The sequence below is a fragment of the Pinus tabuliformis genome, chromosome 4_2 (assembly GCF_031772625.1).
Source record: "Pinus tabuliformis cultivar Carrire ecotype Pingquan chromosome 4_2, CPIR1, whole genome shotgun sequence".
Classification (NCBI taxonomy): Eukaryota; Viridiplantae; Streptophyta; class Pinopsida; order Pinales; family Pinaceae; genus Pinus; species Pinus tabuliformis.
This window is the reverse complement of record NC_142304.1, coordinates 422701643-422718717: the sequence shown is the minus strand read 5'-3', so window position 1 is coordinate 422718717 and position 17075 is coordinate 422701643. Positions and strand designations below refer to the sequence as shown.

The window sequence follows — 17075 nt, the reverse complement described above, 5'->3', positions numbered from 1 at the left end:
TTCTATGGCAAAAAGTGGCAAAAATATTAGCCAGAAAATGGTAAAAAAATTAAAATTGAGAGAATAAAATTATCTCAAAGTGGAAAAACGAATTTTGTAGAAAATGGTCATTTCCAATGAAGAATTAAATTTACAAACCCAATTCCAAGGCAAAAAAATCACAAGAAATTCTTTGGGACTAGAAAATAATTATTTTTTCAATTAAATTATATTTTTTGGGTCCAGTTAATTGAAAAAAATTCCTGGGTCCAAAACAAGTCCAATTTCCAAGGTCCTTTATCAAGGAAAAATCATTTTTTAAACAAAAATTGAGCTTATGGACCAAGGTTATTAAGTCAATTTTTTTTTTGAGGAAAAAGAGTCAAAATAATATTTTTTGGACCAGGAAAAGATAATTATAATGGCATTCGAATTTCTTCATCAAGATCAAGGGACGAGATTTATTTTTGGTATGGATCAAGCACCAAGTAGTTGTTATTATCCAGGATCAAGTAAAAAATGTGCAACTTATTGGACCTAGCCGTTTTCCACTTGGAGGGGGATCTAGATCTCTCTATTTTCTATATAAGGAAGCTATTTGCTCCTCATTTGACACCGAAATTTTTGTAAAGAAGCTCCAAGTGAAGCACCACTGCTCTAATAATTTTTTGGAAATAATAAAGAAGTCTTTAGGGTTTATTCATGGTGGTGTTCCTCTTTTGTTTCTTGTGGTAATATTTTTCTGAATCACGTGCTTAATACTCTACTGAACAAATTTTATAAATTATTATTTCTTTAGCCATTTATTGGATCAACTATTTACACAGGTATCTTGTATTAGTTGATGGGTTTTAGAGAAACATTTTAATTTGATTTATCTAGCAGGTATCTCTAGATTTTGAAGGTTATTTTGTTATCTATGCCTCTATTGATCTAATAATTTGATTTTAAGTGTGTAGAGACTTCAGGGATTTAGATCTTGGGTGCGAGGGGAAGTATTTGGTTATACCAACCCACTCTCAAGTCAGGAAAACTCAAGATCCCATCTAATTAAATTTCATGGCTTATCTAACGATTTGATTTGTAGGGATTTTGGCTACTGCTCACCATAAAAAATTATTTCCATCATCTATTTGAGTTATTGATCAAGGAGCGAAGTTGTACTCATACTCCTTTGATCCAATACATATGTAATTTTGTATATAATTTTTTGTATATATCTACAAACTTTTTTTGTATAAATTTTATTTTCGTGTATATGTATTTTATTTATTTATTTTCCTTTCAATTTGTAGATCTGAAAACAAAATGAAGGCTTGGTCATTAGTTTGTCTGTCTTCATCATTTGGTGACTAACATACATGCTATTAAAGTCTGATCTGAATCTACATTATATCTTTGCCTTGCATTCAGTACCTGAATTGGTTATTGAATTTTGGTATGATTGTTCACATTTTGTGAAAGATTTGAAGACTGATTAAGGACTGATACATACTTAAAAAGAGGCTGTAGCAGTTGAGCTTTGAAGTGGCATATCTAAGCCAGATTCACAGTCCTAAAGTGCTTCACTGGAATCTCGTGGACTTGTGACAATTCTGATCTGACTTACTCCAAAGATAGCTACGACAGTCTGATTTTCTATTGACAGTGGGCTGTTCTGATTAACTGTGATATATCTTAAGGTCTGGTGCATTTCTAAGGCGGATCATTGTGTATCCTTGTGCACTGGAAGTGTATTGAATTTACAGTGGTTGCTCTCGTGTCTCGCCAAAGCATTGAGGATAGCCTTATTTTCTTAGATTACTAACTATTTCTGTTTCCTCTCTTAACCAAATTGCATTCCATTACATAGTTGCTTCTCTAATTGCATCGGTCATAGTTGCATGGTTAGACTCCAATTGCATTTTTTGCATTGCATGGTTTGGTTAATGTTGCATTTCATCATTTTAAATCACTGTTTAGCAATCTCTGAGTAATTGTGTTTGCATACCTTTAAGTTTTTGCTGGTTCCTAATTGCTATCTGGTGAAATAAATAATTTTGAGCAGGAAACCAAAGGCACATTCTTTGGCATATCATCGAAAAAAAATGTTTCAAGTGACATTTCATAAGTTGCAGACATTTGGCTATAAGTGTTTTAAATAGAAGAAAGCTAATCTAATTCCTAACTCACATGGTCTAAAAGAATGCTATTTGATCTAGTTTCACTTGGTTATAATTGATTGATCTAAGTAAGTGATTCTCTTTTCATTAGCAATCTCATTCGCTATCCATAAGTGTTTATTTGGCTAAAGGATCTTTGCGTATTTCAGTTGTCTAAGTAAGTAAAGAATACTATAAGAACACTTTGATTCTAAGGCATTGTGAGATCTTGCTTTAACATTCTCTAATTGTCATTGTTTCATTGAGTATTCCCTATTGCTTCATTAATTGTAATCACTGTATCAACTAATCATCTCGTGCTCATAAGTATATCATAAGCTCTTTATCTTGTTGAAACATCTTGATATTATTGTCATCTCAGTGAAGCAATTGCATTTATCATCTTGCATTTTTGCATCTTGCATCTCAATTTCATCTTTAAAATTTACCTCCAAGCCTAAGCTTGGTTGAAAGAAAGTTAGGACCATTTGTGAAGGATAGACCCTCTTTAGTGGTTAACACGGTGGCCTTGCAGTCGTCAGAGCCACAGTTTCTGCAGCGCCAAAGGCATCGGGTGGTTATATTTGAAGGGGAGGTATCTTTAATCAAGCCATAGCTTGCTTCCCCTTGCTTTCTCTCCACAACTTACTCTAGAGACTAGCATCAAAACAAATAGGAGGAAGGATTCATCTAGATTAGGCATCTTAATTAAAATCAACCAAGATTTTGCATTTCACATTAGCTTAGATCTTGCATTCATTCCTTGTTGATCATTGGTGATTGGAATTGTGGGATAAATTTATAATTTGCAAATTTATTGGTTCATTTCTCATATATCTGATTATCTTGGTCTTTAAATTTCTGTTCTAAATCTTCTTGTAGCATTATTGTTATTGTAACTTTGAGTACCTATTTCTTGCAAGTCTCTAAATTTCCATTGAGCATTGTAAATGCACTGGTCTGTTACATTTTGAATCTGCCTCATTGATTCCAATTGCATTTATCTTAATATACATTGCTCATAAACTCTCACACTTGCTTTAATTAATAATCAAGTTACATTAATAATAATTGCCTTGCCCTTAATCTCCTAGGACTTGTTGTTCCAACAAGTTTTCTCTTTCATCATTACCTTTAGGGGCTACCCCCCTTGACTTAGCTAGGAGAGTCTAAACAGAGAGAATAGGGATTTAGAGTGACAACCCTTGTTCTGAGCATTGTGCCTTAGGTGTACACTTCAGGCGACAAAATTTTTTGGCACCATTGCCGGGGATAAGTTTCTTGTTCTCGACGTTTCAACATTTTTATCTGGAACTATCTTTTGTTTTCGGTTTTGGACTAACTTTTTCAGTTTAATCTTCTTGACCTGGCCACACCGCAACATTTTTTGGCGTTGTGGCCGGGGAGAGAGTTTTTGTGTTTGTGTTTTTTCAACTAACATTTTGGTTCTGGCATTTTGGATTTTGGAGTTTGATTTCTATTCAAGTGGCGATTCCACTTATTTCATTTTATGCAAGGATTTTTGCATGAAGCTTTCTTTTTGTAGACTTCTTGCTAATCCTCTCTCTAGTATCCATTTGCTCTTTCAAGGTCAAGTGAGCAGGGCATCAGGGCACTAGTAGACCAAAAACACAAAATATTAAAATTTTGAAAAAATACATATATATTCGTGCATCCATATGAATGCAAACCATTATACATAAATATGCAAATTTTCTTGTGTATATAGCAAGTAGGGGTGCATATAACCAAACTTACATCGAGTGCAATCCATCTTTGGACCAAAAATACAACAACAAAGTGGCTCTATACGGCCTCTAGAGTCCAAAAAGATAATGATACAACAAATAACTACGATTCTTCAAAATCTTGCCTATATTGGAATCCTTATCATCCATATCACCCTCTAAACATCAAAATAAGATAGAAAAAACTTAACATGCCAAATTAGTGATTTTTCTTGAGTGAAGGGTACATTTTTACTAGTACCATAGTAGAGGAGTTCAACAATCAATGCCACTGACATTGATTTACATACAGGGCTTGGTGTTCTTGATAAAATACTAGTTCAATACCCTCATACATGATAGAATCCAATGGAAACATCACAATCTTGAAAATTAAGTCTAACAAATTTGGAAAGGGATCTAAAGTTCTACTTTCTCCATATGAAATCCAACAAGGTTGGAATCGCTCAAACATCCTGAAACAATTAATGATAATGTTAAAAATTATGGTGAGTGAAATGGAGGGTGAGGGTCTCTCTAAATAGAGTTAGTAGGGCCCTAGAATTAGATATTATGCTTGCAAATATATATATATATATCTTTTTTTTCAATGTTTTTTTATTTGTTTATTTTTATTTAAATTAGGTTTTGGTGGTCCTTAGCTGCATCGTATGACATCGTACAAAATTGGCTAATTTTGTGAAAAACCGAACTAGTAGATTGCGCACAAGAACTGACCTACAATGATCCAAAACACTGATTCAGATCGATATTGCCTCCAAACGAGTTGCATCGATTGGTTCCATTGGTTCTGGTTCTGGTTCCTTTCCTATAACACTAGAGTGACTTAGAGATGGTTATCAACAAACTCAATTGTCATAAATGTGTTTGGGATATATTCTCATGAAGAGGAGCTTGTTAAGGAAGCTAGCGTGGTGTTGAGTCTAGGCCCCAGTGCTAGAAGGTGTGCCCTAGTCTTATTTGCAAGTGTCTTTGCAAGGCTTCAGATTGGTAATATTGAACTCAAAAAGTAGGCCTTGATTTCTCTTATATCATTTTTGTAGGAAGACAACATGAATATCATTGGTGTGGTAGATGAAGGGGTAGGTATTGGATACTTTTTGCATTTTCTCAAATCGCATATTGTTACTATTAGTAAATATGCGGCCGTTGCCTTGTTGATTCTAGTGTAGTTTGATTCCTGCAAGGTTTGCCTTGTTTTAGAGAGTGTTATACCACCATTAATAAGGTTGCTGGAATGTGGAACTCTTTTGGGCTAGTAGAAGGCAATGGAGGCTTTGTAGGGATTAATGGTTGACTCAGAGGAGAGTATTAATGTGAAACTGTTACTGAATCCAATCTTAGTGATATGTCATCTCAATGATTGTCACCCAATTAATAGGAGGTGACAGGTGTGTTTGTGTGGTTTTTGCATATGGTGGAATTTCGACTCTAGTTGAATTTTGTAGAAATGGGTCTCTAGAAGGGCAAGGTATTAGGTTGGTAGTCTTGAGGAACTTGTCTTTTGGGGAGGAAATAAGAATTCCTACAACAGAGAAGGAACAATTTGTATATTAATCAATCTTGTGAATTGTGGTACAACCCTTGCATACAAGGTTTTAGTAGTTTGTTTGCCTTTGTTGGTATCCGCTATGAAAACTTGAGGTAGAAGATTTGTAGAGGTGTGGTTGAGTTGTTTGTTTGTTTTTTTTGTTTTTGTTTTGTTTTTAGGTAGAAAGGGCATCGAGAATTGAAGCCCAAGAGATTGAGCATCTAATGAGAAACATTGAGGTGATCTACTCGTGTGCATGGAAGATCCATGAAATCTAGGGCCAATATGTACGAGACTTATAAACTTGTGATATTGTTCGATATACAATTTGACTTGTTTATTGCCACCTCATTGATTGGTTTTGAGAGTGATAGGTAGTGGACGTTGGCTCCATTGAGGGGCAAAATTTGTTGATATGATTCTTGTGAAGAAAATGACGATGCTAGAGGAAGCTTTAGTTTCTAGTTGGCTATTGGTTACTCTGGTGTATTTGGACTACTGTTTCTGGAATTGCTAAGATCACTATCTACATCCTCCTTTGAAATGTGGTGAACGAGCCGTCATAATGGAGATCATGACACAACCTTTGCTTAAAATGTCACACCTCTCGAGGTAAACAAAACATATCAATGTGTTGATTAGAAAAGATGGATCTATGCCATCACATGAAGTGCATGGAAGTAAGGTTATGAAATTCAAGAGATGATTAAGTGGAAAGATTGGGATTGTCATCTATCTACAGGAAATCAAATCTACAAGAAATCAAAGTCATGGTCATCAATTTCATAGCAAATACCAAGATGGATGTTATTACAAGATGTTAGACCTACTATGTGTTGGAAAATGTATCTAGTTTCGGTCTTCATAATTGTCATTGTACTCATGCTACTATGTATATCTTATGTTACAAGATAAATAAGAAAGAAAGATATTATTTTGAGCATGGGTTTCATGCTGCTTTTTATTGGTAAATTGGGTCAAGCATGCATTTCATGTTCCTAGGGTTTGTCAAGTCAAGAGAATATTTTTCTTGAGTTGAGAGTTTTTGCTGTTTGTATAAGACCTTATTGGGCAAGTTGTAGCATGTAAAAGATATTATTTTTGAGTGTAGAATGTCAAATTTGACCTCCAAGACCAAGTCTACCTTGCCAAAGGAAGTCGACCCAGTTTGAGGTAATTCGACCTCATGAGAAGGCTATATAAATGTAGCAAGTTTGATTCTTTTGGACACACTTCTGTAGTTCAATCTCAAGCAAAAAAAAGAAGAGTAAGAAGAGCGAAGGACAAGCAAACAAGGAGAAATACCAAATGAAGAACGAAAGATCTGATTTTTGAGCCTAATTCTCTCACATATGCGAAGGTTTGGGTTTTCTTCAGAATTGCGGGGCTGAAGTTTCAGATATGAAATTGAAGGCCAAAACTATGATTGGAGTAGACTTTTTTGTAGGAGTTGACCTTCATTGACTTTGTCTTGTCTTGAAGATCTTTTGGAGGGTTGGCTTGGTGCTTGGAGGTGTTCTTGGTCTAGCTGGTAAATACAGAGTGGGGCGACGTAGTAAATGAAACAACATTCATTGAATGAGTTGACGCTGAACAAAAGGAACCTTCAATCGATGAACCTGGACTAGGGGATTCTACAAAAGGGATTTAAACAGGTAGAAAAAAAGCTTTGAATCAGAAAGAGAATTATGGATATGAATATTAAGCAATTTTGAAGTTTCTAAGTTTACTTAGTTAGAAACTCTCCATGCACTTTATCTGATTTATTCCTACCTACTTGTTATTTTCCTTAACAAGTTATTTACAATGTAAACATTGAAAATAAACACTAGTGCATGCTCAACATATTACAGATCAACAACTAAAAGAAACAAGAACAAACACACCATATGACACTATTATTTTTGGACTAATGTCCTCAGAAAAACCCAATGCGGGAAATCTGGTGCAACTAGCTGAGGGTTTTCTTATTAAGCAATATTAGAGTACAATTTGGGTGCTGAAACTGGCCTACCCAACAGAGAATTTCAATAGCAGTAATACCTCTCCGTTTCAGACAAATCTCCTAGCTGAAACCCCGGATAATCCTTCCGGCAGCTACTTAGCACCAATCTGCCCCTGAAAACCCAACATCTGCCCAATCTAGACTGCGTCAACCTCTCCTAGCCCAGCACTGTCCCTGTGTTAGCTCTTTGGGCCTCTGCGTCAGCTACGCTGGCCCCTCTGGAGCTCTGCGCAGCACTTAGCTGCCTTTGCGTGGCCCTGCGTGACCACTGGCTGCTCCTACATATCTCTCTTTGGCTGCACTGCTGCTATCTCGACACTATCTCTGCCTCTCTGTCTCTCTGTACTCAATGCCCCTCAGCTGCTCTCTCGATCACTGATTCTATCTCTCTTAGGAAACCCCGCTCTAGAGAATAGAATGACTGATCACTCTGATGTATTCTCCAAGTGACCCTCAAGCCTTCTCTTATACTTTTCCTGTTGACATCTCAATGGTCGAGATTAAGTCCCTAATCAACGGCTAAGATTAGATCTAGCTTGATCCATGTTTTTGGGACCATTCTAACATAGATTCATATTAATACATATTAATATTTTATTTTCCCTAAGTTTAGACTTAGGGACCCCATTAAAAATATTAATTATTTTAATATCTCCTGATCTGTTAGAATCTGCCCAAACCCTTTCTGGGTATTGGAGATCTCATGTGCCCCAACCTCTCCACCAAATTTCGTGGCTAGAGCACATCTGATGCCACCCCAAATCAACAAGCAATGCCTAAGCAGTGAACCCGATTAGTTGAAACAAGAACAGGAGCAAAAGTAAAAGTGGTGGGGTTATCATTGAAGCATGAAAATGTGAGTCACTTGGTGGGGGAGGAATCCTTTAATATGTATCTCATTCCTTCCCACCCATCGATATTTCTTCATTTTTATAGGTTTTCACCACTAATTCTGATGGCTTGGCAACATCCATTTCTTAATAATAAATGCATTTTCTGTATGTGGCCAAGATGTTATGCGATGACATGCGTGCGGCCGAGCTCGAAAGGGCCCTATGTGTGTTGGTTCTGCAACTTGTTAGCTTGAGTGCAACCTCTAATTGATAGAAGAAGCTGGTAAAATGGATTCCCTAAGTTTGGGCCTTGGATTTCTCATTCAAATCGATTCTATAAGAAGATAAGAGATTCTTTTTGGGTTTTCCGCTTTGGGGGGGTTTTGCCCTGGCATGGAGTCTAATTTTTGTGTCTATTGTTTTATGATCTTCATGGTTTATGCTCTTGATAATTGTTTGATGAAAAGAATCTAATAAAGAACAATAAGAAGCTAACCAAAGTTCACAAGCAACCATTAAGGATAAGGATAATTGATTTTAAAAGCTATCCTACTAGATTCTCCAACATTATGTATGGTGAAGATGAACTCGGCCGAGCATTGTTGTTGCATCCAAGGAAGGAACTAGGTAGTAGGAACAAGCAAGCGATGCTCAAATTCACATGTGAGAAGACATAGATTAAGATAGAAGTGCAAGACTCAAAGAATATGGATGATTGCAATTTAGGCAAATTGGCAGAGTGAAGAATCACAATAGCGAAGGAATATATGAATGGTAGTTAGGTGCACACTCATAAGAAAATCTATGTGTGCATAGACGTATTAAGGTTTTATTAATGTTAAACTATTTTGGCCTTAATACTTGCATATCATATTTGCATTTTGGATCAAAATAAAGACAATTTTAATCATGTATGGTGTTGGAAAGGGCTTCATTAAAACAATTACAAAGATTTAAGATGTCATAACTTATTGTCATAGGAAGTTTGAAAATGACAGTGTAAGAGGTATTGTTTTAGCAATTGTATTGATTAAAAAAGGTCATTGTCCACCAAGTTTCTATAGGGTCAGAAAAAATATTCTAATGTTGTTTGCAATGGTCATGTAGGTCTCGTCTTTCCAAGTGGGAAAGTTGAGTCTAGCTACATGTGCCTAGGTCAATAAGAGGTCTTCATGGTGAGTTGTATTTAAAAGTATGGTTGGTCACATGGGAAATAGTTGCTTGTTGTGGTGGTTTCGTGGTGTTTATTTGACAAAGAGAGAATGTTGTAAGGGCTAAAATATTTATAGAGGGAAGGGACGTGTAGTGTCTCTTTATGTGTTTTGACCAAGTTGTAAATCAAAGAAGTGTAAGAGTGAGTATCTCAAACATGTAATAACTCCTAATTGTAGAGCATGGGTCAAAATTGTGTAGCTCTTAGGAAGTGGTCTATGGTGGGAAGTAATGTTGTGTTGCTTAACCTAATGTAGCAAGGATTTGTCCATATTTGAATTAGGCATTCCAATGCTGGACAAACTTGTTTTGCATGTGCATACCATGGATGGCAAAAATGGAGACACTGGTTATGTTCATGATTTCAAAGGAACACATGGAAGAATAAATCGATGAAGGAAAACAATATGGTTCAATTGTATTTAGGGCAAGTTTTAAATTTTACTATGTTGCACGGGGACTTTCCCCCCCGAAAAAAAAACTTGCATACGTTGTGTTCTCACATTTTGGGGACTTGTTGACCCTTAGGAAATGTCCCCAAATTGTTGGGGACTTCATCGAGGAATCAGGGACTGGTTGGTTGTCCACAAGACATGTCGGGAAGATTTCAGTGACCTTTTGGACAAATTTGAGGGATGTTCTGGGCATATTTCAGGGTTTTTCTAGGCAAATTTCAAGGATAATCTGGGCCTATATCTTCAATTTTTACAATCATGGAGATTGATGATTGGACAATATGATCATGTGCCCCATCCATTATTTTGGCTTGCACTGATTCTAAATTTTTTGTACAAGTTGCACCTTGAAAAATGGGTTTTGTATGATGGGTTTGAATTTGGGTTAGCAACAAAATTACAAGAAGCAAAGCCTCCATGTCAAGAAAACTTGAAATATAGTATTTCAAAGCGCTGACCCTTATGGTAATTGCTATTTTTCTTCTCATTTTTTGGGTCATATTAGCTTTTAGATATTGTACATGGGTTTCCAAGAGTCATTCAAATCTAATGTTTTCACCATCCCAACATCAACCATTGTGAAAATAATCAGATTGTAGTGACTTGGATTGGGTATTAAATGATCAAATAAATTCCTATGCAATCACTTTCTTAATCTAAAGTATGAATCAAATTTCTTTACAGAACCAAAGTATTTAATGGTAGTTTTCAACACATCAATAAAAGTCTGCAAAACATATTGAAAAAAGAATGCCTTTGACATTTACCATAATCATCATTAACAAGAAATGTGAGAAAGAAAAGCTAATATGGAGACAATTCTCTATCTCATAGACCTTTCATGTACCTTGTTGTAAACTAAAAATAGTTACACTTAAGTTTCCTGAAGCTAAATTGCATTTTGCTCATGTCTAGCGGCCAATAATGGAGTGTCACTCAACGTTTTTTAGATTGCTCAATTTTTTTCAAAATTGACAAAGTGTAGGGGCTATTCTTAATACTATATAGTATAGCTTGTTCTACTTACAGGCTTGAAGCAACTACAAATGTTAATAGTGAATTACAAATTTTTATATATTCTTTCTATATATATATTATTGCCTTCCCTAACTTCTTGTCCCCTGAAAAATTTAGGGGTGTGCTCTAGTTGTCCCAGGGATATGTCTCCTTGCCCCCTCTGTTCCTTCGTCCCAAAAACTAGTGCAACATAGAAAATTTACATAATGTAATTGTGCACATGGCTGTAATCCCTATATAGGCATGCATGCCCTTGGTTTGGTTTTGGTGCATTAGACTTGTGCTTCGAGGTTTGATGTTTATTGTTGAGTGTTCCTGAAGGGAAGGTTGTTCACGGTATAAGGAGTTGTTAAAAATTGTGTGTTGGTTTAGCCATTTGCTAGTTGTAGACTTGGGGTGATGTTGGACTAGGTGTGCTGGAATTGAATCAAGTAAGGTTCGAGGGACTAATGCTAGTAAAGAGAAAATGAATTAGATGCATTGGTTAGTTCTTGGAAATTGGCAATGGAGTTGTTTGCACATTCAAGAAATTCCTTCAGGGAGTTGAATGGACCATGTAGGTGAAGGACTTCCTACTAGACATGTATTTCGAGGGATGGTTGTTCCTTTATATGGACTTTGATAGTCTGATGGTGACTTCAAGTTCGAGGTACATAATATAAATACCAAGTCAGACCAAATGAGGACTTTGTAGTGTGGGCGTCTTACCAAAGAATAATGAAGATTTCATTGGACAAGACAAGTCTCATTGGGGGATGGGTTGGTGAGAGTATTAGAATAGTTAACTAATACTTGTCTTATGTGTTAGTGTTTAGTCACAAAGCTTGTTATTGTACTGCTTATTATCAAGTAGAGAATGTCTCTATATGAATAACCTTCTTGAGTGGTTTTAGGGGGTTGTTAGATGACAGTTAAATTAGCTCCTATTTTTATGTGTGGTTGTTTTTCTCAACTAGTTATGATTGTGATAAGTTAGTGTGTTTATTTTTAGGCAAATCCTTCATGTATTTATATGTTTAAAATGACATTGATATATATCATAGAGAACAATGGACCAGTGTTGTGAAAATCGCGATAAAATGAAAAAATCGCGATTTTTTCCCTCTGCCGATAAAATTGCGATAATTAAACGAAAAGATCGCCGGATTTTTTTTTGCCGATTTTTATTGAAAAAATCGCGATAAAAACGAAAAAATCGCGATAAAAACTTAAAAAATCTCCGGGGGTCGCAACAACATAGTTTTATAACGTTTTTTTGGGTTTTTTCATGCAATTTTTTTTGAAAGAAACAAATAATTTTTGAGTGGGGCAGCTTAATGATCAAGTCTAGGCCCTAGTATGGATATGCTATTCATGTTAATGTTAAATTCTTAAAGTAAGAGTGACATTCTCGTTAATTTTCATTTTCATCCTTTTACTTAAATTTTTAACATTACCATGAAATGACTCAGGATGTTTGAGAGTGGTTCCAGCCTCACTGGATTTCATATGGAGAAAGTAGAATTTTAGATTTCATTTAAAATCAAGCAGACTTATCAGTTTTTCAGGATTTCAGGATTGGGAGATTGTAATGTTTCCAGGTGACACCACCTGCTCGGGCTACCCCTGCCACTAGTACAGGACGTGGTCTACCTCCTATAACTCCTACTTCTAGTTCCTCAGCTTCTAGAGCACATCAGACTGCCATCTCCACCAGCACAGGCACCAGCATCTACATCTAGAGGGAAAGGGAAAGCTGTGGCATTTTCTCGCGAAAGGGGCAGAGGAAATCAATAGGATTAGAATTTCATTTTATTGTATATGACATTATGACATGATGAGATATATTATCATATTTTTTGTTGATATTTTGAGGCTGAGTTGGGACTCAGGAGTCAGGACTTACTATTCAGGACATGCTTCAATGTTATGTGTGATGTTAGCGTTAGAAATGATATTAAACATCTTATATATTAGTTTTTTATCATATTTATGTGTCAATGTATTTATTTTATGTTGTAGATGGTTTAGATATTAAAAAAATTGAAAAAAATGAAAAAAAATGAATATTTTTGTACCAAATGATTTTTTCCCGATTTTTTCCGATTTTTTCCCGATAATTCCGATTTTTTCCGATTTGTTCCCCGCGCTGATTTAATCCCGATCACAATTTTCACAACACTGCAATGGACACAGTTTTGTTGTGGCAACTCTATATTCTTATTTTCTGATACTAGTTAGTTGTATGATTGGTCATATCCCTTTGAGAGACTATGCATGATGTTCATCTTGATTTCATTATTTAGTAATATATTTTTTCCCTTTTTCCACTGCAACCTGGTGTAGTTACTCAGTATATTAAAATCTTGTATATGCAGTGGGAAAGCACAATAAAATTGTTACTTCCACTCGGGATTATCCTTGCTCACGAAATTATTTATTGCTTGAAGTCTTTAAGAAATAAAGGTTAAACAGGCTTCATAAAGAAAGCTGAGTTATATTAGATAGCGTTGCATTCCCATTTGATGTGGCTTTATTGTTTCTGCTTCTTAGCATGGCTTTATGATCTTTTGTGCTTTTCCTGTTCATTGAGACGAGTGTTTTTGGTGTGACCAACTTATTATGTTATAAACCTTCTCTTGGTTTATTATGGCAGGTTGGTGTTAATGTGCTTATGGCACAAGTTGGTTGTTTTGTTCCATGTGATCAAGCAACAATAAGTATTCGTGATTGTATATTTGCTCGTGTTGGTGCAGGAGATTGCCAAGTGAGTACAATGATTTTGATTCTTTCTTTGTGACTATTGCTCTGTATCTGTGAATCTTTTATTCAGTCACTTCAGCTCCAGTAGGAACATTCTGGAGTATCATTATTTTAGTTTAGAATAAATAAGTCATCTTCCAAGTCCAGTTAACAAGAGATGTTGATGATAAAGAAATATACATCAGAACATATTGGGAAGATAAACACACCAAGCTGTCTGAGGTTTAGCTTTTCCAGTTTAACGTTAACTGTGAACAACATGGTTACCTTCTTGGAAATGAGAAGTCAAAATTTAACAGTGTTCTGGTTGGTGGATTTTTTCTCTTTTTCACAATATATTGTTTTGTTTGTCATCAATACTGAGTCATCTTCTGTCGACATATCTGATAATTACTTTTCAACTAACTGCTGATGTTGCTTGGTAGCTTTTAGGAATCATATATGACTTTCTCGCCGTATATTTTTACTACTCTCTTCCTCATGTTGCTAGGCGGCACCTAGGAATAACAACTGACATTTTCATTCATATTCATGATAGAGCTATAAATAATCTCTCTTTTGGTTCTTCACAGCAGTCTTATGTTTGAAAACTACTTGTAGTTTTTTAGCCTTGATAGCCTCAGGGTTTTCAGTTAATTTTACAGCCACTTCATTGAATACTTTTGTAAATTTATCTGGGGTAGGTCTTCTATGGTTTTACAGAGCTGAAATTTTGTGCTTTCTTTGATATTCTGTGATACTTAATTTATTGTCTACTAGTCTTAGAGAACTGAATCACAGGGGTCGTGTATCTTGTTCAAGATGCTTACCTTTAACCTTTATCATGCTTGACCTGTCAACGTTTCATAAGTCACACTTACCATGAGCTGCTTTCATTTTTCTACTTGATTCAGATGATATTTTTTCAAGAAAGGTTTATCATCCTAGAGTGTTACTACTAACTAGACCCTAAAACTTATCTTTCTGTAATCTTTGTTAACTCATGAAAACTGGCGATGCAGCTTTTGGCATGCTTCTCTGTTTCATTCTCATTCTCACGCGTTGGTCTAGTTCAGTGTCTAGAGAGAGTTTTTCATGTTCTATTGCAATGTGATGTGTTTGTTATGACATCTCGGATTTTTTCTTTTTTTGCAACTTCCTTTGCATACCTCACTTTCTTTTGTATACTTTAATTACTTGAGCTTTTATGGTTCTTATATTTGTTGTTTGTAGTCTGTCACTTATTTGTAGACATTTTTTGACAGCTTCGAGGAGTGTCCACGTTCATGTCAGAAATGTTGGAGACTGCAACCATCTTGAAGGGAGCAACCCATAAATCTCTAATAATAATTGATGAGCTAGGACGCGGCACATCGACGTATGATGGATTTGGTAAGATTGATGTTATTGGAAGTGTGAGTATTCTCAATGTTTTAATTGCATTAGGTATAAGCCAGGGCTGATTATGGAAGGCTAGCTTGGCTTAAATGGCTGCCACAGTACCATTTGAGTTAAATTTTCTTTGTTGCAATTAGCTTGCTATGAAAATTAGTAACATGAAAATAATTTTAATGTAATATGTCTCAACTTAATATGAGGGATGATATATTTATGTAAGTATTATAGATCTTTATGCCATAGTCTAAACATTTTATGAATTTGCTCTTTTCTGGTCAATCAAAATGACAAGAAGAAAAATTGACAATTTTGGCCTGAAATCTGGCAAGAATAATTTTGGATTGATGGAATTGCAGACACCAATTAAAATTGCAAAATCAGGTTGCAATAGGGGTATTTGAGGGTAGTGAATCAAATTTCACGTCAAAAAGGTCAAAATCATAGATCATTTGGCCTTCTTTTAAATTTGTAATTTTGTTGTGTTAATAGTTAGAGAGTTTAGTAGATCACGTACTTGAACTTATGGATACAAGTGTAACTATCATAATGTATGAAATGATTCTGATTTAAATAAATTTATTATTAGTTTTAACGCAAACAATAGTATAGGTGGGATTGCACATTAGAATGTGAAAGAATGATTCAATTTGTTATTGAGTGATGCAATATCTCGTTTACATAGTAGAAGAAACTAGCAGTTATGTAACACTCGAATAACTAATCTTTTCATGACTACATTAATTAGTTCATGATTACATTACTTAATTTTTTTTTATGTGGTTCATGGACTTTGGAGATTGGCGACCACTGTTGAGAAATCTAGAGGCTTACGATTTAGATTAGATTTCTCTTTACATGATAATTACTTGTGAGTTTGATGGCATTTTTATTATTATGCTTTCCTCCTTTCATCAAGCAATTATCATAATAAAAACATTAAGGTCACAGAAGACAAAACAACATAAGATATAGGCTCCAAGCTAGGGCGAAACCCCTCCAAGGGGAAAATCCAAAAAATTCTCCTTATAAAATCAGATCAAAGTGAGGTATCGAAGATCCATGACCACAAAAAAATACCAGCCTTCTAGATGCCAAGCTAAACCCTCCTTTTGCACACTAAATCCACAACAACAAGAGACCAACAACAAATCTTCATCAAGAGATATGATGAGGCAAAACTTCCACAAACACTTCTCCAACTTCAGATTTCGACTCTCCTTCTGTGAAATTTCAGAACCAATTGAGCAAATTGTGTGTGTTCAAATGAGCTCCAACTTCCCTCTATTTACACTGTCTAGTGTTGAAATATGTAGCTAGGTTCGGTCTTCATAATGGCATATGTAATTGTGATTTTATGTATTTAATGAAAAGAGAAAAATAAATTTATTATTTGTATTCTTGATGCATGGGTTTCATGCTAAAGGAATTTTTGTTTTAGGTCAAGATCCCATTGAGTGCTTGGTGGTTTGTCATAATGTCAATTGAGTCATTGTCATGTATTGAAGACCCATTTGGGCATGTTACATATTGTAGTTTTTTTTACTGAGTCAAAATAGAGTCAAAAGACCCTCCAAGACCTCGTCATGGCACAAAGATCAAGTCGGCCTACATGAAGGGACAAGTCGACCTCAAGATAGCAATTCATACCCCTCACGAGCTTATAAATAAGAAGGAATTCGACCTCATTTACACACTCACTCAAGCAAGTTTGATCTCCTCAAGATAGAAGTTGGAAAAGGACGATGAAGAAGAAGATCAAGGTCGAATTTTTTGGGCTTCTCTCTCTCTCTCTCTTTCATTAGGGTTTCTACAGTTTCTGGGCTAGACGAAATTCTGAAGCTGCAAGGTCAAAGCTGTGACGCTGCAAGGTCGAAGTTGTGAAGCTGCAAGGTCGAAGCTGTGACGCTACCTCTAGATCGAAGCTGTCAGGTCGAATCTATGACGCTGCTAGGTCAAAGTTGCTGAAACTGCTAGGTCAAAGTTCACAAATTGTTATTGGGGTCAAAGTTGTTGGAAGGTTGAAGTTTGTTGCTGG

The 17075-nt window shown here is 35.6% G+C and overlaps 1 protein-coding gene across 1 annotated transcript in view; it reads left to right on the top strand.

Moving 5' to 3' along the window:
- MSH2 (MUTS homolog 2) overlaps window positions 1-17075 on the top strand; it is a 220453-nt gene that overhangs the window by 45144 nt on the left and 158234 nt on the right. The window contains exons 9-10 of the mRNA XM_089428792.1: window positions 13557-13667; window positions 14908-15034. Of these exons, the coding sequence (XP_089284918.1) occupies window positions 13557-13667; window positions 14908-15034 (238 nt within the window). The remainder of the gene's footprint in view (window positions 1-13556; window positions 13668-14907; window positions 15035-17075) is intronic.